The sequence below is a fragment of the Miniopterus schreibersii genome (genome assembly GCF_964146895.1).
Source record: "Miniopterus schreibersii genome assembly, chromosome: 16".
Taxonomy (NCBI): domain Eukaryota; kingdom Metazoa; phylum Chordata; class Mammalia; order Chiroptera; family Miniopteridae; genus Miniopterus; species Miniopterus schreibersii.
The window spans coordinates 43,500,894-43,523,629 of NC_138116.1; the positions used below are offsets into that span (position 1 = coordinate 43,500,894).

The 22,736-nt window shown below is 41.0% G+C and overlaps 1 protein-coding gene across 2 annotated transcripts in view; it reads left to right on the forward strand.

The window, feature by feature from the left end:
• The window catches only part of ULK2 (unc-51 like autophagy activating kinase 2), an 87,392-nt gene that overhangs the window by 3,732 nt on the left and 60,924 nt on the right, over window positions 1-22,736 (forward strand). For both annotated transcript variants that reach the window (XM_081161161.1, XM_081161162.1), the window contains exons 4-7: window positions 10,156-10,188; window positions 10,521-10,557; window positions 20,799-20,972; window positions 21,698-21,771. In XM_081161161.1, coding sequence (XP_081017287.1) covers window positions 10,156-10,188; window positions 10,521-10,557; window positions 20,799-20,972; window positions 21,698-21,771 — 318 coding nt within the window. The remainder of the gene's footprint in view (window positions 1-10,155; window positions 10,189-10,520; window positions 10,558-20,798; window positions 20,973-21,697; window positions 21,772-22,736) is intronic.

The window sequence follows — 22,736 nt, forward strand, 5'->3', positions numbered from 1 at the left end:
TTCTGTATGTACTTGTATTGCTTAGATTCATTCACTTTGTTAGGTTTTGAGTGGTGACCATGTGCCAGGCATTGCTCTAAACTAGGAATAAAGCAGTGAGTAAAAGTCTTTGCTCTCCATGTGTTTAATTTTAGTGGGGTGATAAAAAATAGACTCTTCTAGATGTACCTTTTTCTTTAGTCATTTTTCGTGTAGTCATATCACATGACAAAGTATTTAACTAAACCCATGTTATAAGATTTTTAGGTTTTTCCCATTATAGAAAAGTGCAGAGGGTAATACAAGGTAGGGCAGAAGTAGGTTTACAGTTGTTCATCTGGAAAATAATACAATAATTAATAATAATACACGATTAAACTCTGTTTTGGGTACTCACAACTGTAAACCTACTTTTGCCCCACTCTGTGTATACCTTCTGAACATATCTGAATGTCTTTTAAGTTTAGTTTTTAGAATTGGAATTACCAGGGCAAATAGCATGCGCAGTTTTAAAGTTCTTTGATTGTAGAGTGTGACTGCTCTCCCAACAATTGCAATTTAAACTCTATGCACAGACTGTCTGAGTTCTGTGGGGAGTATTTTATTACCTGTTTAAACTGGTGTAACTCATTCCTTCATTTCAGAAACTGAAATGAAAGCAGCATAAAAACAAGTGGAAAAACCTTTAAAGTCAAAACTAAATTGATCTCACAGTTCCTAGTTGAAATGTCAGTTCTCCTCAGAGCTGTTAGTGTAATTTGTCTTAGTTTCTGTTGACAGAGGGCACTGAGTGGTACAAGTCAGTGCCTAGTACAAAAATTGTTAAATATTAACTCTCAATTTCCCTTTTTTTGGAGATGCACAGAAAATTTAATTGCAGAGTAAGTTTTGCTTTCTGAGAGAGTATACTTAGACTTTGTCTATCAGAATAAAAAAAAGTATATGTATATATATTTAAATAAATCTTTATTGACGTCAGAGAGAGGAGGGGGGGAGAGAGAGAGATAGAAACATCAATGATAAGAGAGTTATTGATCGGCTGCCTCTTGCACGCCCCCCACTGGGGATTGAGCCTGCAACCCGGGCATGTGCCCTGACCGGGAATCGAAACGTTATCTCCTGGATCCTAGGTCGATGCTCAACTGCTGAGCCATATCCAGCTGGGCAAAAAATATTTTTAAGTCTTACACTCCTTGGTTGTAGAATGAAATACCATTTTATTAGGGAGGATATGTACTCAAAAACCTGGATTATCAAACAATCAGGAATTTATAGGTGACTGAAGTTAAAATGTTTATTATTTTGTACATTGTATATTATTGGAACTAATTTATAAAAATAGATAAACATCAGTCAAATGAATATAGTCTTGAGCATTTGGCTATCAAGTCAACAGTCTTGATCTAACATTTTAAATTTGCTTCCTTGATTTTAACTATCGAGGGGTGCAGTATGTTTATAGAGACTGGTACATTAACTCTGTCAACTCGAGCATCATACTTACTGGCCATCAGTTTTGGAGATCCATCTAAAGTTTATGTATACGCTTTTTAAAATTGAGAACTTTTGACATTGTTTATCAAAAATAGGTTTCAGTTTAGATGACACTTAAAAAGAAACACATTTTCCCTAATTACAGAAATACTATATACCCATAATTAAGTAATTAAACATTGTCAAAATGATTAATTAGAAAAGAAATGGCAATTCCCAGAGATAACCACTGTTTGTTATATTTCTTTTATAGTTTTCTAAATACATACAGAATCTACAGTAATTTATACTTGGGTTTTAAGCTTTTCATTGTGAAGAAATTAGTAGTATTTTTATAGAAATGCAGCTCGTTTTATTAAACTTAATATATTTTGGGTATCTTCTCATATCAGTATAATACTGTGGGGCTAAATTATAATTTATTTACTTAAAACCAGATGTGGCTGTTTGCATTATTTCTTACTGTTTTCCTATTAGAAACAGGAAAGCTGTGTATGTACATCTCCGCTTATTTGTATGAGTGTTTTTATAGAATAAATTCTTTGATGTGGGATTTACTTGGTCAAAGATCCTACCATGTTGCATTCTGTAAGGTTGTACCAATTTATTCTGACCAGTAATTACCTCTGTTTTATTTTTATATTTTGACAGTCTCACAGGAGAAAAATACCCTAGGTTACTGACCATCTTCATGTTTTAATTGCGTTTTCATATTTCTTTTTTTTTTTTAATTTTTATTTTTATTTAAAGTATTATAGATGTCCCTTTTTCTCCCCATTGACCCATTCCCCCCCCCCCCCCGTTCCTTCCCCCTCCCCAGTCACTCTCCCCACCATTGTCCGTGTCTAGTTTTCATATTTCTTTTGTCACTTTCCTGTCGCTGTTCTGTGATGCTTGGGCTGTGTTCATTTTTCCTACTGATTTTTGTGTGGTTAGTATTTCTTGACCAGCTAAGGGAATGTAGAGGAGTATAGTGTGAACAAAGCAGAAACGGGCCTGCCCTTGTGGACTTGCAGTGTATACTGGGGAAGAAAACATGAGGCGAGTAGTGACTGATTCTAAATGCGCGCAGTGCTGCCAGGAGAACTGGAGGAGCGATTTGGAGGAAACATGGGGTTAGGGGAGTAGGGCAACCCACTCTGTGCAGCAGGAGGGGGGACGCCCTGCAGAAGGGATGTGTAAACAGACTTGAGGAAGAGGGGGAGGAGGCCCGGCTTGGTAGGGGATGAAGAGCAAGTTGGAAGCTAAACTTCCCAAGCAGATGATGCCTCTGAAGAGCAGACAGGAGAGATTGGGGTTTGAAGAACTGGAAAAGGTAGGGACATAGAAAAATTTAAAAACTGTATTTTATGGCAAATAATACCATGAACAGATTGACAGCCATAAAGAGGAACAAACTTGCCCTAACCGTTTCACTCAGTGGTTAGAGTGTTGGCCCAGTCACTGAAGGGTCCTGGTTCGATACCCAGTCAAGGGCACATACCTCGATTGCCGGCTCGATCCTCAGCCCCAGTCGGTGCCTGCGGGAGGCAACCAGTCGATTTTGTCTGTGTCTCTCTCTCTTTCTCTTCCCCTTCCACTCTCTCTGAAAAGCAATGGAAAAAGTACCTTCAGATGAGGAGTCTCAAGCATTGTGTTGAGCAAAAGAAGTCAGCTATAGACCGGCAGGAAAGCAAAATATGGGCTGCCTCTTGGTAGCTGAGATTAAGAGCAAAGGGGCATGAGGGAACTTTAAAAAAAAAATAAAATGTTTTTTATTGATTTTAGAAAGAGAGGAAGGGAGAAGGGGAGATGGAGAAACATTGATCAGCTGCCTCCTGCATGCCTCCTACCAGGGATTGAGCCCTCAACCCAGGCATGTGCCCTGACTAGGAATTGAACCTTCCGGTGCATGGCATGACACTCAACCAGCTGAGCCACACCGGCCAAGGTGGAACTTTTTGGGGTGATGGAAATGTTATATGTTTTGATTGAAAGGGTAGTTACGTGTTGTATACATTTGCTACAACTCATTGTACACTTAAATCTCTGTGTTTTAGCGTATGTAAATTACACCATAATAAAATGCAAAATAAATGTAATTGACAAATAATAGTTTGAGAAAATATTGTTGTGTGTTGTAAACACAACAGGTAGGCTAATATCTAAAACATACAAATTCCTTTCACAAATTGGTAAGGAAAAGGAAACCCAGAGAGGAAGAGAGTCAAGGATATACAGTGTTGGTTATCATAAGGGATACAATGGCTAATAAGTGTGTGAAATAATATTCATGAATTGCAAATTGTAAATTCAGGGAATTTTAAATTAAAGTAATAGTGAGATGTCACGTCTTACCCTCCAATTGGCAAAATTAGAGAATGCAGTGATTCTTAATGGTGGAATTGGAGAGGAGGTGGAAAGTCTCATGTATCACTTGTTAGAAATGTGAATTATTAGAATAATTTTGGAATGCTGTCTGGTGATATTTTGCTGCCATATCCTGAAGAATATTCCTGTTACTCCTCTGCTCAGACCGCTGCAGGGGCTCCCCATTTCTGTGAATAGAAGCCAAACCCTATTATCTTCAACTCAATCTCCTCTGCGCCTTGCTACTTCTGCTCCATCCATACTGGAAACGAGTAAATGTTCTTAGTAAGGGAATGAATGGCTCAGTAAACAGTGAGATAGTCACACTGTGAAATATTATGCAGTTATTAAAGAGTTTACATATAGTTACTTGGAGGCATTTCTGTAGTGTATATTGAGTGAGGAAAGCAATATTCAGACGTTTATTTATATCTTTTTTTTTTTTTAAAGAAAATGTAACTTATGATTGTATGAGCAGAAAAAGGTATGTAAGGACACGTGCCAGATGTAACCTGGATGCTCAGAGAGGTGAAGATAAGCAGAAAGGACATGGGTTATATTAAAAAGACCCAGCATGCACACGCTTCCTTTGGGGGGGGGCCAGTAAACAAATGCACGAAAGCCTGCTCTCCAACTGTTGACGGGGCTACTCTCAGGTGGGGAGATAAAGGTGATTTTTAAAACTTTATTCCTTCAAATCTTATCTAAAGTTTTCGCAATAAGCACATTTTTTTAATAAAGAAAAAGCGGCAGTTTTCTTTTTCTTTATTTTGGGTGGAGGGAATACCCACTTTGCTGTTTTTCTGAAATTATTGGGTAACTTTCTGATTACAAATTAGTATTCCACATACTTTTATGCCAGTAAAGGAGTACATATACGTTTGAGTATTAGATTCAGCTGTTGTGGTTAGAGAAAGGAGTATTAGTAACTCTTCTAAAAATTAAGTGGCTTAGGAGTTTATTAAAGTACATAAAATAAACTGCTGCTCTGTGGAGAATGGGCAATAGTGAATTTGGGGCTTTTGGGTGGGCGATGGCACCGTGGAAACGGAGAGGCCGGGAGAGATTGGCGAGACGTTTGGAAGACTGGGTTTGTAGGACTTTGGGTCTGGGCTGTGGGAGGTTAGGAGGAGGGAATCAGAGCTGGTAGCTCTTTGCTGTATGTATTAAAATGTTTTCCCCAATTTTTTTCCCCCCTCTCTCATTTTATTTTAGCCTCTTTTTGATTTATAGAAGTTCTTACATAGTTAAATTTGCCTGTCTGTCCCGTAATAACCTCCAGGTCTCGAATCATGTTAAGGATTTCTCCACCTTGAGATTATAAAAATGACCCCCTGTGTTTTCTTCTAGTACTCGTGGTTTCATTTTCTTTAATATTTACATCTTTGATCTTGAATTTATTTATATGCAAAAGAGTGATACGATGATTTACTTATTTTCCAGAGAGTTATCTCAAACTTTTAAGTGTTTTTGACTACAAGCGAGGAAGCCTATAAGACTGTTAAAAGTGAGGAATTATGGGCAAGTCAGGTTCAAATTAGGTGGCTATTTTGCTGTCAGCTTACAAATTCATTTGAAGTCAGTAATGGTTGAATGAGGGTTTTTTCCAGCACCACCAAGCAAGCAACAATTCTGACACTCTACCCAGAGACGGCATCAGATCACACAGTTTCAGGCCTCAGCACTACAAGACTGCCCCTCCACCCCCTTGGACACCAATTGCCAGGTTCAGGTTGTTGCAAGTGATTCTGACCAACCTCTCCTTGATTTCAGTTAATTTGGTAGAGCAGCTTAAAGAACTCAGAGAAGCATGTTATTTACCAGATATGTTATAAAAGGAAATAACTCAAACTGCTTGATGGAAGAGATGCATGAAACAAGCTATGCTCTCTGGGTATGGTACTCTCCTCAACCTTTGTTCACCAGCCTGGAAATCTTGGAAGCCTGTCCTTTGGATAATTATGGGGGCTTTATTATATAGGCATGATTGATTGATTCATTGGCCATTGGTGATTGGACTCAACCTCCAGCCCTCTGTGCTCTTTGAACTAAGGGAGTGGGACTGAAAGTTCCAACTAATCACATGGGTGGTCTAGGCAACTATCCCCCAACCTTAGCTTTTCCAAAGTCACCTCATTAACATAAAAAATACCACTCTCATCACTTGGGAAATTCCAAAGGTTTTAGGAGCTCTGTGCCAGGAATAGGAACATAGACCAAATATATATATCTCATTATAAGTCATGACCACAACTATATTTTGACTATTTTGAAACCTTTAGTGTAATTTGTATTACTGAGATACAGATTAAGGCAAAGGTTTTTCTACAAACCTGGGTTGGTTTGTGTCAGGTCAAGTAAGCTAGAGCTGGCTTTTTTTTTTTTAATTTTAAATTTTATTTTTAGAGAGAGAGAAACATTGATGTGTTGCTCCATTTATTGATGTGTCATTGGTTGATTCTTGTATGTGCCCTGACTGAGATCAAACCCACAACCTTGGCGTATGGGGACGACACTCTAACCAACTGAGCTACCCGGCCAGGGCTAGAACTGGCTTTCACTATTGTATTTCATATCTAAGTTTTTTAGCCCTGGATGGAAATAAGGATACCTGAGTGTAGAGTCCTGTTCTTATATCAAACTCAATTTAGGATGTCGAGCAAAACACTTCTTTTTCTTTTTTAACATCACCCCCTAGGTATAGTGGGGAAGGTAATCCAGTTCTGTTTGCCTTTAGTGTGCTGTGAGGCTGCCCAGTACTAGGTGACCCCCCCCCAAGGGGAGTCAGTCTGAGGTCCGCTATACTGGTGCTGCGTTCCTTTCTTCCTATGAGATAACCCCATAGGGGTTAACTGAGGGTTAGAGAATGAATTAGGAAAAGTAGCAGAGAGACGTGCAGTGTGGGTCTTCAGATCCAGGAGTTTTCCTTTGACTAGTTCTCTTGCTGTTTACTTAATTCTTCTGTTATGTTGTAGTTCTCTACTTCCATGTGTTTGAATCTGCTGGAGATAACCATCTACTCAAGCTATCTGATTTTTAAAATTCACTTTTTCTTTATTACTTTTTAAATTACAAAACTAATAAGCTCTAAGTGGAAAGACAATTCAAGTGGCCTAGCCGTATATGAAGTACCTCTACAAGTCCCACTTTCCTTTTCAGAAGAAGTCACTGCTGTGTTCCTCCCAGCCCAGTGTCTCCTTGAGTAAAGAGGCTAAAAGAAGCAATAAAGATGGCTTGTTGCCATGGTTTCTCCTTGGTTCCCTTGTCTCACCATTCCTCCTTGCTGAAGTGGCTCTCAGTTGCTAGGAGAGGAATTTCTGGACCACGGGGTGTGGCAGGCCCAGCTTTACACTCCCACCAAGTGCCTGACAGTTCCAGTTGCCCCACATCCTTGCCAACACTTGACACTTGTAACCATTCTGGTGAGGTATCTTCGTATGGTTTTCATTAGGGTTTTCCTGATGACTACTGATTTGAACACCTCTTATAAATTTATGAGTCATTTAAATATCTTTTTAAAATTCCTAAGTCTCTTGCCTGTTTTTCTATTGGGTTATCTTTTTGTTATTAATTTGTTGGTGTCCTAAATGACTTACCCACACTGTGACTTGCCTTTTACTATCTTAATTGTTTATTTTGATGAACAGAAATTATTAATTTTAATGTAGTCTAGTGTATTGTGTCTTTCTTTTGTATGTAGCGGCTTTGTGTCATGCTTAAGAAAACTTAGGCCTACACCAGGGCAATGAAGATCCTCTCCTGTGTTTTTTCCCCCAGAGCCCTTACTGTTTTATCTTTCATATTCAGCTCTATAAGCTACCTGGAAACAATTTTTGTATGTGGCATGAGGTATAGGGGTCAGGATTCATTTATTATTATAAATGGGTAGCCAGTTGATCGTTTACTAAACAACATTCCTTTTCCTTCTATACTGGACAGTCTGTTTTGTCATAAATTAGTGGCCACATATGTTTGGGCCTATTTCTAGACTCTCTTTTCTGTCCCCTTAGCCTTTACCTCACTGTTTTCCTTACTGTAGTTTTACAGTAAGTCTTGCTATCTAGTCGTACAAGTCCTCCAAGTTTTCTTTTTCTAGATTAATCTTGACATTTTGCATTTCCACATACATTTTAGAATTAGTCCATCAATTTCCACACATGCACAAGACCTTGGGTTTTTGTTGGGATTACAAGGGGAATTTTCTTGTGGAAAGGTGGTAAATTATTACTCAGTTTCTTTAATGAATATGGGCCTTTTCAGATTTTCTTGTCAATCTTAGTAAGTTGTGTTTTTCCTTAAATTGTTTTTTAATTTGTTCATTTCATCTAAATTTTGGAATATTGGCATAAAGTTGTTCATAATAGTATTCTTTGTTTTTTTCCTTTTGGAGATTTGGTTTTTAACGTAGTTGTTAAAGAGTTTGAGTAGGGAAGTAATAAAATGGAATTCATTATGTTTAATTTTGTTGATGGGGAGTGGTTGAGAGTGAGGTTTTCTTGATGTAAAACCCTCGGTGTCCTACCTCCCAGGTGAAACTGGCTGTACCGCTCAGCTTTATGACCCAGCTGGCATCTCTTCACCTTTTCCCTGGTGCTCCAGTGTCACTTGAGCTTCATTTTGTTTATAGATGACTTGATTGCTTTCATTAAAAAGGGACACTTTTTCCATCTTATATATGGAATGAGTGACTGAATCTGAGAGAGGGAGACTACGTGGTTACATATAACCCCCAAATAGTGACTGCTGAAATGGAATTATACTTCTTCATGTGGAGTGAACAGAAGTCCTTCATCGTCATTGAGTCTCCCCTTAGGAATTCCTAGCTTTCTTTTCTCTGTAGTAGTTAGGATAAGGCATTATTATATGATTAAATAATACTAATTGAGATAATACCTTTGACTTTATACCTGAGAAGAAATTTTGTTGAAAGTTATTTTTAACTATTTTGTGGTACTTTTAGGGTTGAAGGATAGTTTGGTCTGGATTTGAACAGGTTTGTGATTAAGACCAGTTCACAATGGAGATGATTTAACAAAACAAATATATTTAGTTTTTTACCTAGTCTTCTGGAGAAATAGTGAAATAAGCCATCCTAAGCCACTGAGTTTCCTGTGGGACTGTGGCATCCAGTCCTTGGTGAGTGGGTGGCACTGCTCTGTGCAGCCCCTCAACTTGTTGATGGAAGTGCTCTGAACTCAATGTTGTGAGACACCAGTGACACCAGTTTTTATTTCTAATCTGTGTGAACTGATACTTACAAAATCCAATAAAAATGAATTATGAAAATGAAATTTAAAAGGTCCTGCAAACAGATGTCCTAAGTTTTTATTATGAGGTTCAGCAGACATAAAATTATTTTGTTAAATTACTTTAAGCCTGAAAAAATTATTATTCTTAATTTCTGTAGTTATTTCATTGTACCAACTACTAGTTGAGCCAGTACCAACTACTTCCCCGGCCCGCACGGGCCGTGAGCCTCGCTCGTGCGCTCTGTGATCCTGCCGAGACCTGCCCCTTGCTTCCGCCTTCCTCTTCCAGAGAATACCTTATTCTTGAATGAGGGTCTTGGTAAAGCCAATTGCCACTTGGGAGGGCTGTCTCCTGAATCACATTTGAACAGTGGCTCAAGTTAAGCATAGGGAAGCCCAATTTAAAATTTAGTTAACATTATAAAAATTGTTATTAAAGATTCAGCTAATCAGTCATTGAATTGCTTAACCAGGCAACAGAACTGGAGCTATATTAGAGAGACTGGGTAAAATTTCTCAGATCAGTTCTTTAAAATCAGTCTCTTCCCAAGATACGATGAAATGTTTTCAAGGGCATTGCCAGAAATTCCCAGATAATAGGATTACCTCCAAATAAACATAAAAGCCAGAAAAACAAAAGTGAAGTAGTATCCTGGATGATGAGCTCCAGAAATCATATTGTGCACTCATTGTTGCTAGGGGGTTCCCCAAGCCGTTGTTCCAGACCTTCCAAAGTAGGAGGCTTCCCGGGGACTAGAGGGTCCTTCCTGTTCTCACAGGTGGTAAATTTACTGTAACCATAACCAAAGATGAGTCTGTCTTCAGTTCTTTTCGTGAACAAAGTTGAACTTCATTAAGAAGTTCATTAAGACTACGTTAGTGTCAGCAAAACTTAATTTGGCTTTGAAGCTGAGGTGCTTAGATTGTTGTGTTGGGGATTTAAAATTTAAAATTGCTAGTGGATTTTGTGATTTATTTTTAGTTTAATAATGAACACGTATAATATTTTTGTTAAAGTTACTTTTTAAATTTGTGCTTAATTTTTTTTTAATCTAAATGATGTTTAATATTGTTTACTTTTCAGGAATTACCCAACTCTGTCTTCCTGGTGATGGAGGTAGGTAGTATACAAGCATCTGTTTATTTCAAATTCCCTTTGATTAATATGCACTTAATTTTTTTTCTTTATTGTTGGAAGTATTACACATGTCCCCCAATATACACTTTAAAATTGAGAGTATATAGTTATTTGAAATTTTGAATTAATAAAGCTGACATTGATTTAGATTCTGCCTTATAAGGAAAATAGTATTAAACATTTTTGATTCTCCTATATTTTTCAGGCTAGATTTACATTACATACAAATGAATTTTTAATTAACTGATAATGGATTGAATTAATCTTGAACTGGTGTCCTTATTTTAATTACTTTTTCTTTTGTATGTCAGTATTGCAATGGTGGAGACCTGGCAGATTATTTGCAAGGTAATCTTTGTGTGTGTCAGTGTTCAATAAAGATAGTCCTGTAATCTTTTTAATTCTGAGAGTTATTTCTGAAATATGCTACTTCTGTTTTCTGCACTTATATAGAAACATTGAATAAATATTTGTGTGCTTGCTTAATTGTGGTGACTGTGCTGACTGTAGTTTGTCGTGATTCGTTTTCGCACTGTGCTGGTGTGTGAGCACTTTCTTTATGTGTGCCTCTCTTCAGCAGTGTTTGGGAGGGGTCCTCTTCCCAAGAGAAGGAATCAAATAAACTTCTTCTCTTCATGGGATTCCCCTGGGTTGCCATCAGTGAACCTTCAGCTCCTTTCATTTCTTCCCCAACAAAAAGAAAATTATAATGGGAGAATGTATCCAAGAATATGTTAATTAATGTGAATGTTCTATGTAACTTAAAAATGTTATAAGGGATTACAAGTAACATTGAGCCCTGGCTGGTGTGCTCAGTGGTTAGAGCATCGGGCCACAAACCAGTGGGTTGCAGGCTCAGTTCCTGGCCCTGGTTGGGATGAGTGCGGGAGGCAACCCATCGATGTGTCTCCCCACCCCAGCCTCCCTTCCCTCCACTCTCTCTAAAATCAATGGAAGAAATAACCTCAGGTGAGGGTTAAAAAAAAGTAACATTGAAATTATTTTTGTGGCACAGAGATCAGATCTTAGTATTAGATGGTTTTTGAAATTCTGTATCCAAAATGTGTACATGTTGGATAATAAGCATTCAGGCCAACTTGTGTCTCTCAAAAGTGTTTTTTTAATGATGTTAGAGGAGGTAAGCATATACTCAGTTACCCTTTCAAGATGCAAGGGAAATATACAGAAATACAGTTAGAGGTTCATAACTCAGCCTATAAATAGATCATGACAGTTGATGGTAAAAACACTAAGACATCAATAGATATACCCATAAAGGGTATTGACAGTTTACAAAAGAGAAACAGCATATTAAAGATGTTTGATTTCAGTGAGTAATTAGAGAGTGCAATTAGGAATGAGACCGGCCACCCTAGCCAGTTTTGGCTCAGTGGTTAGAGCATCGACTGTGGACTGAAGTGTCGTGGGTTCGGTTCTGGCCAAGGGCATGTACCTGGGTTGCAGGCTCGATCCCTGGCCTGGTCAGGGTGCATGCAGGAGGCAGCCAGTTGATGTGAATGTGTCTCTCTCACATCTATGGTTCCCTGTCTGTCTCTCTCTCCCCCCACCCCCCACTTCCACTCTCTTTGAACAGCAGTGGAAAAAATATCCTCAGGTGAGGATTTAAAGAAAAAAAAAAAAAAAAGAGAGAGGTGCCCCCCCCCCAAAGATTCCCACTCAAGAGCACATACCTGGGTTGCAGGTTCTATCCCCGGCCCGGGTCGGGGAGCATGTGGGAGGCCACCAATTGATATGTTTCTTTCACATGGATGTTTCTCTCCCCACCCCTCCCTCCCACTCTCTAAAAATCAGTGGAGAAAATATCCTCGGGTGAGAATTAACAACAACAAAATCTTTAGAGTAAAACAACACAACAAGAAAAAATAAAATATTGGTGAAATTCAAAAGCTGTGTAGAAATAATATAAAGAACACTGCTATCCCCCCAACACACAATTAAAGAAAATAAATTAAAAATATAGTTGAAGCTCTCTAAGTCCTGTAGTTCCATTCCTGCCTTCCCTTTAGAGACAACCATTACCCTGAATTAAGTGTCGTAGGCGGTGGGAGCGGCACTGGGTGTTAGCCTGGTGGGGTCAGACCTGACTTGGATTCAGCAACCTTGCTACTTGAATCCTGGCTAGGAAAGAATTCAGAGCCAAGACTCAAAACTATAAGAGAACATTTATAAAATCACAGAGGTAGGAGAAGTAATTCCTGGAAGAAATGGGCTGAGGAAACAAGTTATAGAAGCTAAGGAAGGAGCTTAGAAGTGAAAAAGGTCAAGGTGACCCACCTGGGGCGGGGGGAGGCAAGGGAGGGCACACTGGGTCCTCCTGGACCCTTCGTCCTAAGGGTTTTAAGGGTGGAGATTTTAGGGGAGGTCCCAGGGGAAGATCTCAATAGAATATTCTGCAGTTCTCCAGGTGTGTCCTTTCAGGGTCCAGGTCCCCACTGATTGGTCAGCGCCAGGGCAGGGGCCATTCATTATCCAGGTCAGCTGTGGCTGGTTTTGTTGCTGTTTTGTGCCTGGAGCTGAAATACAACTGAGGCCTAGATGTTACTTCTAGGGAGGAAAAGTCGGGGGGGGGCAAAACCAACTGACCTGTGATATGCTAGGGGAGGAAAGGTCACCCTGGGGGTGAGGCCCCACCCTACAGTTGTCCTTTGCTAGGCATCCAGGGCTTTCCGCCCTGGTGACCTGTACCGGGCCCATCGTCCTTGCTCTGCTCATGTCTGTCTGTCACACTTCACTAGTAGAAAGCAGTGACAGGGACTTTTATTAAGTACTGGTGGAAAGGAGGTGAAGCTAGGAGATGGTCTTAATCTTGAGATCCTTGACGTTCTTAGTGACCTAGATAAAAGCACCTTCCTGCGGGGGTCAGAGTGAGAAGCATTAAGAAAAGTTCTGTTCGTAGCCAGGCCTGCATGGCTCAGCTGTTGAGCATCCATCTAGGACCCAGGAGATCGCAGTTCGATGCCTGGTCAGGGCACATGCTTGGGTTGCGGGCTCGATCCCCAGCCAGGGGATGTGCAGGAGCAGCGGTTCAGTGACTCATCATTGATGTTTCCATCTCTCCTTCTCCCTTCTCGGTGAAATCAATAAAGACATATCTAAAAAAACAAGACAAAAAGTCCTGTCTGCTCATACAGGTGCTGGTGCTGGTGAGCAGATTGACGTTAGCTCCCACAGCAGCTGTGTCTGCTGTGATCCTGGATTGGCTGTTGCAGAGCAGCAGTGAGAGGAGACCCAGAGCCAAGCACTTGCCTGGATGGGCGTCAGCGAGGCCAGCTGGCGTGCAGCAGTTTCACTGCTTACACTACTTAATCGCTGTCTGATTTCAGTCAAGTATCCAACCTCTCCCTGCTCCTTGTCTGCCTTGGTTCGCGGAACTTTCATCACAGTCTTTTCCGTACACCTCTTTGCTGTGAGCTTTTTTCCACAAACGTTTTCACCGAATAACTAATTGGCTATAGGCAGTTTTTCAATGAAAAAGGTAAAATCAGGACAAATGAAAGGCACCTTAAAAAGGACATAATGAAACATGGAAAATGAATAACACTTGTGAAATATAAGATATTTATACGCATTTAAAATGCGTGCAGATTCATGCCAGTACTGCGCAAATAACTGATTTTATTTGGATTGTAACTAAGCACGTGTCTATTCCGTGGGAAATCAACTATGCCCCCAAAGAAGGCCCTCGACCTCTCTCTCCTCCCAATGCACTATATTTCAAAATAAGAAACCGACTCTTGAGGCAAATCATCATCACCTGAAAGAAATGCTAACTATTTTAAGACCCCACCCCATCGACTTGTCACTGTGTAGATCAGTATGAGGACTGGGTAAGGTTTATATACAGATACGACAATGGGAGTAACAGGGAGAACTTCATGGCGTAATGAAGCCAAACAATAACAGCAAGAAACCCAAACTGCCCTGACTGGTGTGGCTCAGCGGTTAGAGCATCGGCCCTCGGACTGATGGGTCTTGGGTTCGATTGCAGTCAAGGGCATTTACCTGGGTTGCAGGCTTGATCCCCGGGCCCCAGTTGGGGTGTGTGTGGGAGGCAACCAGTCGATGTGTCTCTCTCACATCAATGTTTCTCTCACAGCTCCCCCAAGAGCAATAGAAAAAATATCCTTGGGTGAGGATTGAAAAAACCAAAAACCCAAACTGTCGGTTATTTTATCTTTCTTACAACAAAATTGCCTTACAGCCAATTTTGTGGCAGAAATGCTTGTGACAAATATATACTGCAAAGACGCTGTGGTGAAGATGCCTGCCACAGGCCTTATAGTTTCAAAACACTTGAAAAGACACATAGCCTGGCCCGCATGGCTCAATGGTTGAGTGTCACCCCACGCACCAGGGGGGTCACTGGTTCGATTCCCAGTCAGGGCACATGTCTGGGTTTCAGGCTCCACTAGGGGGCATGCAGGAGGCAGCCGATGGATGATTCTCTTTCATCGATGTTTCTCTCCCTCTCCCTTTCTCTCTCAAATAAAAATATATTTTAAAAAACCCAAAACATAAATTTTGTTTTCAAAAAACTGTCTAGAGCTGTACTGTCCAATATGGTAGCTGCTGACCACATGGGGCTACTGAGCTCTTGAAATGTAGCTGATCTGAATTGAGATGTGCTGTGATGTAAAATACACATTGGATTTTGTACACTTCATAGGAAAAAAAGAATGATTATGCCCCATCAATAAGTTTTATATTGATTACAAGTTCGAATGATACATCCGATGTATTAGGTTAAATGTATACTATTGATATCACTTGTTCATTTTCACTTTAAAAGTGGCCACTAGAAAATTTAAAGTTACATAATCGGCTCACATTATACTTCTGAAGAGCTGGTCTAGAAGATCTGGAACGTCTAAAAAGTCTAGAAGTCTAATATCACAACATGGTTATTTAGTCCTTTGATTTGTTTTGCCGCCTTCATTTGCAAAAGATAGAAAACAAATTGCAAATTTAAAATAAATTTTAAATTAGTAAATTGTAATTTAACATTAATTCTAGCAGACTACATTAAGTGTGGCAGCTACAGCTGAGCCTGCTCCCTAAGGGCTAACTTGCTCAAGAATTCCTGTGTTTGAAAGAGTTTTGATGCTGGGAATGCCTTTAAAATACAGTTGACCCTTGAATGGTGTGGGTTTGAACTGCACAGGTCCTCATACACGGACTTTTAAAAATATAGCTCGCCCTCTGTATTCCTGGGCTTTGCATATGCAGATTCAAACAGCTGGATCAAAACTGTTTTGTTTTCAATTAAAAAAACTTTTTTCCTCTTTTATTTTTAAATTAAAGTTGACATTCAATATTATATTAGTTTCAGGTGTACAGCATAGTGGTTAGATGTATATGTAATTTACGAAGTGATCCCCTGATAAGTCTAGTACCCACCTGGGATCCCACATGTTATGACAATATCATTGACTATGCTCCCCATGCTGTGCTTTACGTCCCCGTGACAGTGTTGTAGCTGCCAATTTGTACCTCTCAATCCCTTCACCTTTTTCAGACACCCAAAAGCCCTCCCCTCTGGACACCCTTAGTTTTCTGTATCTAAGTCTTTTTCTGTTTTGTTTATTTTGTTCTTTAGATTCCACATATAAGTGAAATTATATGGTACTTGTCTTTCTCTGTCTGACTTCAGTTAGCATAATACCCTCTAGGTCCATCCAGGCTGTCGCAAAGGGTAAGATTTTGTTTCTTTTTATGGCCAAGTAATATTCCATTGTCTGTATGCACCACCTCTTTTTTATCCAGTTGTCTATTGATGACTGCCAGGTTGCTTTCATATCTTGGCTACTGTAAATAATGCAGTGAACATAGGGGTACATATATCTTTTCAAATTAGTGTTTTGGATTTCTGCAGATAAATACCCAGAAGTGGAATCGTGAGGACCCTCCATACTGTTTTCCACAGCGGCTGCACCAGTCTGCATTCCCGCCACATCCTCCCCTTGCCCCACATCCTCCCCTTTCCCCACATCCTCGCCACTGCTTGTCGTTTGTTGATATATTGATGGCAGCCGTTCTGACAGGTGTGAGGTGATACCTCATTGTGGTTATTTTTCATTTCTCTGATCACTACTGAAGTTGAGCATCTTTTCATCTCTGTTAGCCGTCTTTTCATATGTCTAATTGGGTTGGGTTTTTTTGGTATTAAGTTGTGTGAGTTTCTTACATATTTGGAGTGTTAATCCCTTACTGGATGTATCATTTGTGAATATTTCTCCCAGTCTGTAGGCTGTCCTTTGTTTGGTTGATGGTTTCCTTTGTTGTAAGAACACTTTTTAGTTTGATGTAGTCCCATTTCTTTATTCCTTCATTTGTTCCCCTTACCTGGAGCTATGTCAGAAAAAAATGTTTAGTAAGGTCAGAGAGTTTACTGCCCATGCTTTCTTCTAGGATTTTATGGTTGGGGTCTTATATTTAGGTCTTTAATCCATTTTGAGTTTGTTCTTGTATGTGGTGTAACAAGGTGGTCTTAGTTTCATTGTTTTATGGCAGCTCCCTTGCAGGTAACTAACTGCTTTTCTGTTGCTGCTTTTAAGTTTCTCTCTGTCTTTACCCGCTGCCATTGTGATTATGCTGTGTCTTGCTGTGGGCCTCTTTGGGTTCCTCTTGTTTGGGATCCTCTGTACTTCCTGGACTCATGTGTCTGTTTCCTTCGCGGGTTAGGGAAATTTTCAGGCATTATTTCTTCAGGTAGGTTCCCAGTACCTCTGCTCCTCTGGCGCCCCTGCGATGTGGATGCTGTCACCCTTGATGTGCCCTCGAGGTCCCTTAAAGTGTCCTCAGTTTTTAAAAGTTCCTTATTCTTTTTCCTGCCCTGTCGGGTGTTCTCTGCTGCCTTGTCCTGCATCACTGACTCCGTCCGTCTGTCCGTCCTCTGCCTGCCCCGCTGCTCATTCTTCCCAGCATGCTCTCCATACGGTTATGTGCACTCCCGAAAGGCTCTTCCCTGTGGTTTCTGTGTTCTTTCTGATGTTTACCATCTCTTTGTTGAAGTTCTTAACTAAGTTCCAGTGGTTCGAACGCTGTGTGTGGTAGATGCTTGTCTCCCTTTCATTTAGCTCTCTTTCTGGGGATTTCTCCTGAGGTTTCATTGGGGGCCTGTTTCTTTGTCTCCTCATGTTGGCTGCCTCTCTGTGTTTGTTTCTATGTATTGGGTAGATCTGCTACTTCTCCCAGTCATGGCGGGGTGGCCCTATGCAGTAGGTGTCCTGTGGGGCCCAGTGGTGCAGTCTCTCTGATCACCTGACCTGGGTGCTCCAGGCGTGTCCCTTGTGTGGGTCGTGTGTGCCCTCCTGTTGTGGTTGAGCCTTGATTGCTCTTGGCCCCTCAGTGGGTGGCATTGGTCCTCAGGCTGACTAACTCTGAGGATTGGCCAAGACCACAGTGTATAAGCTTCTGGGCTAGGGCTGAGCCCACAGAAAGCCGCCCACCTTATCTGGCTCTGGTGCTGCCAACACCACCCTTTGGATGTGCTGCTTGTGCTGCTAATCAGGTGGTGGTCTGTGGTCGTCTGACACAGGCCACCCTGTATGTTGGTTCTGGGGTCTCTTGGGAGGGGTTCCTGTGCAGGCCAAGATCCGCTGCTGCCTGTTACGGGCTGGGGCTACCTAGTAGGGGCTACAAAGCAGTCTGCAGTTGTTAACTGCCTGTGTTGGACCTGGAGGTGCGTGGGAGAGGCCACACTGAGAACCAGGCCGGCTGCCACCAGGACCAGGCCTGGGGCTGCTTAGCAAAAGACACAGGGCTCACTGAGTCCTGCTGCCACCTGCCAGCTGCCACTGAAAAAGCCTCTGCTGGTACCTGATTTGTGTGAGGCGGGGTGTTGGAGTCACCATGGTAGGGCGAGTGTTGTTTACCAGGCTAATGCAGATTCAGATTTGTCCATGTTGGGGAGGGCTCAGCACAGGAAAGATGGTGCCGCTTGTTGGCTGTGTGGATGGTTCAGCACAGATCATGGTGGCTGTCCCTTCAACCCTTGTAGAAGCCACACAACTCAGTTTTTCCCATATGGCTCGGGGGCCTCCTGAGCTGCTGCCCCTCTGCGAGGACCCAGGGTGAGTGCCCGGGAGCAGGTGAGTCTGTGTCAGGGGCCCTTTAGGAAGACACCTGGGTTTCCAGCAGCCCTCTGTCTCACCCGGATGGATGAAATCCCCGCTGGTTTCCATAGCCAGATGTTGAGGTGGCTCTTCTTCCTGGCAGTGGTGCTCCAGGCTGGGGGCTAGGTGTGGGGCTGGGACCCCTTCTGTAGCTGAGATAGTCATCCTGATTCTCAACAGCCGCTGTGGGGGTGGGACCAGCCCATGTCGCCCCTCCTACCTTGTGGCTTTTTAAAATTTCCTTAGTTATAGGATTTCTGTTCAACTTGTCTTTAGATGATTCTTCAGGTTGGCTGTTCTGTAATTTGGGTGTAATTTTGATGTGGTCATGGGAGGAGGTGAGCACACCGTTTACCTACTTCGCCATTTTGACCGGATCTCTCAAAACAGCATTTCCGATCTGAGGTTGGGAATCCACAGATGCAGGGTGCTGGCGGGGTACATTGTTGTGCATCATTTTATATGAGGAACCTGAGCGTCAATGGATTGTTATTGGCAGGGGTCCTAGAACCATGTCCCTCAGTGATACTGAGAGATAAGTATATTGAGTTTTTAATGTGGGAATTTCAGTTTATGGGATTGTGTTGAGAAGCACACATCCCATATTCATAAAAATATGTGAATTTTTACTACAGTTTGCACCCCAAAACAGCCTAAACTAAAGTAGATCATTAATTTCCCCCAGGGGAACAGTGTTAGAATTTGGATTCTGAATTAAATAATTTTAAATATATTCAATTGGGTGTCATGGGGCAGAGATATAAGTTCTAAGTAGCTACAATCATTTAAAGAAGCAAAATTTTTTCTAAGCTGTAGAATGACAATGTAAATGAGTGAAATGGAAAAAGTCATACTATCTGTTTTGTTGCAACGTGATTTAAGAGAACGTTACAATATAAAGTTTGGTGCTGCTTTGGCCCGTTCATCATCATAGCAAGGGAGTGTCCTGGAAGCAGACACTCTGAATTTAAACAGTGTTCATCTCCAGGGGATGGGCTTATGGGAGATTTTACTTTTTATATGTTTTAGTGTATTTTACTTTTTAAATTTTTTTTTTACAGCGAGCATCAGGAACAGAACTCCAAAGAATTAAAAAACAGGGATAGGTTAAGAGCAGCTCTCACAGGAAAAAGTGTTTCATAATTTTTAAACCAAAGGGATTTATTTTATCTGAAGATGTTAAAGACATAAAGTATCACTTAACATGCTGTTAAAGTGATTTTAAAACCGTAGTATTTGACTCATTCCAAGTGTTACTGTTATTTTTATCTTCTTTGTCTTAATTGCACATGGAAAGGTTATATAGAAAGTATACTGGAGTTGCTGGGACGATTTAGACCGCCATGGATGTTAAATCCCTGATGGAGTTTCAAGGAATTATACTTGTGGCTTTTATTTTTTTATTTTTCTTTCTTTCTTGATTGATTTTAGGGAGAGAGAGGGAGTAAGTGGGGGGAGAGAGAGAGAGGGATCTGACCGGGGATTGACCTGTAACCTTTGCATATCAGGACGACACTCTAACCAACTGAGCTACCCGGCCAGGGCTACTTGTGACTTTTAGATTCATTGTAATAAGTTTATGTTTGTGTGCTGTTTATGTTTGAGTACTTATCTAAACTCTTTATTATTAGATTATTATCCCGTGTGATTGTCACAGCAATCCAATGTGGTTTGCCTATTTCAGCTTTTTATAGATGAGGGGCGGGGACAGAGGGGTCATCTTCCAGGGTCTCACAGTGAGCAGCAGGTGGAGGAGCAACGATCTGAACAAAGGCACCCTGCCTCCAAACCAAGCTGTTAAGCAGGCATTGCACAGTCCGGCGCACATGTAGAAACACTGTCATTTTACTGGATAACGACTGTCCTCAGAAATAACCTTCCTGCTACCCCCTCATTGTAGTAAAAACAGGTTAACACATTTCTTCCTAAAGGTGTCTTTAGTTATGAAAGATACTGTGGTGGGACAGGAGTTTTGGTCGGGAGGGAGGGAGACTACAGGAGGCAGAGGTGGGAACAGATTCCTGACAAGTCTCAGTGGTGGTAATGCCCAAGTCTCTCCATTCAAGGATGTTACCTGTTTTTAATGTGCTCATGTAATGGTTGGAATTAAATATGGACATTAACCCAGATATTTACTAATATGAAGGGGAACTTATTTTTTGGCTTGTAGAGAGGACTCACATTTGTTGAGCACCTTTTATATTGAGAGAAATGAGAAAGGAAAACAAATGAACACCAGTGAAAACAAAAGATGCAAATGTAAATCCGTTCCTTTTACAACAAATTAATTAAAACTTTTGAGATCCATAGACTTAAATTATCAAAGTAAAAACGGGGGAAATGTGAATCCAGTTTCCTCCATGGTCTTCTTAGCTACTCGCTTCTGTTGATGGCACGTGCTGATGGTGTCTGACTCTGTGCGCTTAAACACTCACGCGACTCCTCTCCTGCCAGCCAAAGGAACTCTCAGTGAAGACACTATCAGAGTGTTTCTGCATCAGATTGCCGCTGCCATGCGAATTCTGCACGGCAAAGGGATCATCCACAGGGACCTCAAACCGCAGAACATCTTGCTGTCCTACGCCAGTCGCAGGAAGTCCGGTGTCAGTGGGATTCGCATCAAAATAGGTAAAAGGCCGTGCATTGTTTCGTGCAAAGAACATTTTCGAGACTTAGTATTTTTAGATATTTTGGTTCAGCCTTGTTAGAATGAGTGATTTTGTTGATGCACTTTGGAAGTTTCTGTTGACTTCAGTGAGGTGTGAGATAGGGGAACTCTCTCCATTCCTGGCAGCACCTGCTGAATTTCGGACAGGGCCAAGGGCTCAGGTGAGGGACTCTAGACATGAGTCCCAGCAAGAAATCCTGCTTCTTCTCAGAGGGAAGCCAAGTATTTCAATTGTTGGCGGCAAAGTCATAACCCAGGTGCTTTACAACTCACAGGTTTTTTAACGTAAGAAATCTAAGAGACTGTTCAGTTCAGCCTTCTTATTTGGTGGGTTTAGTGCTCTTGTATGTCAACATTATTCGAAGCAGTTTGTAATGCTGGATTTTTAAAAAAACTTTTTTGTCTGTTAGAAAAATAATTTCTTATTTTAAGAAATTTCTGATGTTATATTGATTATATCTGATGTCTGCAGGGCAAAAACAGTTCAGATTTTATATGTGGTATTGATGTTCAATGACAGCTATATTAATGAATTGTTTGTTATAATTAGCATTTTCTCTTGCAAAGCTTGGTGCTTTCTCCTTGGTCACAAAGCTGGCAGACACTGGCTTGTACAATTGCTGATGACGACTATTTTGTAACTGTGAGCAAAGGTATCATTGTTTTTCTCCTTTTTGTGAAATAGCGGATTTTGGTTTTGCTCGTTACCTACACAGCAACATGATGGCTGCAACACTGTGCGGGTCCCCGATGTACATGGTGAGTGAGCACCTGCATCCTCGTGTGTTTACTGCCATAGTGTGGAATTTAAGCATAACGCTTGTTTCCAAGTAGGATGTCAGTTTATAGAGTCTGAAGTGTTACTTAAGTCACTAACGTTAATTATGTTACTGATAATGCTGTAACGCAGACACCTTTTGCTTTAGCACAGTGGACTGCAAAAGTTAGTCATGTTTGTCCATTGATTTTTACTTTTTTTTAAAAAGTAGTTATTGCCCTGCCCAGTGTGGCTCAGCTGGTCGAGCATCATCCCATGTACCAGAAGGTTGTAGGTTTGATTCCTGGTCAGGGCACATGCCCGAGCTTTGGGCTTGATCCTCAGTAGGGGGTGTGCAGGAGGCAGCTGATTGATGTTTCTCTCTCTTTCTCTCCCTTTCCCTTCCTTTCTCTCTAAAATTAATAAAAACATATTTAAAAATAAATAAATAGTTATTGTGGTAGAAATTTCCTACTAGATTAAATTGAAAATAAAAATTGATGAAGTATGGTCATGCTATACTTGATGTGTAATACTAGGAATACTTATAAAACACCTTTTGGGGACATCTCTTCAGCTCCAGGATACATTTAATTTTTTGCATGTTGTCTCTCTTGATGAGATCCCTATATTGTAGAAGTTTCATCAGTGTCACAATTAAAGCTGAAAAAGTCTTAGCTTTCGCCCGTCTGGTGTGGCTCAATGGTTGAGCATCAACCCATGAACCAGGAGGTCGTGGTTAGATTCTTGGTCAGGGGACATGCCCAGGTTGTGGGCTCAGTCCCCAGTTGGGGGCGTGCAGGAGGCAGCTGATCAGTGACTCTCTCTTGTCATTGATGTTTCTATCTCTCTCTCTCTCTCTCTCTCCCCCTTCCTCTTTTTGAAGTCAATAAAAAAAGAAAAATCTTAGCTTTCCTCTTTACCCTTTCATATGCCTATTATCAGGTCTGATGGGGTTAGCCTGTGA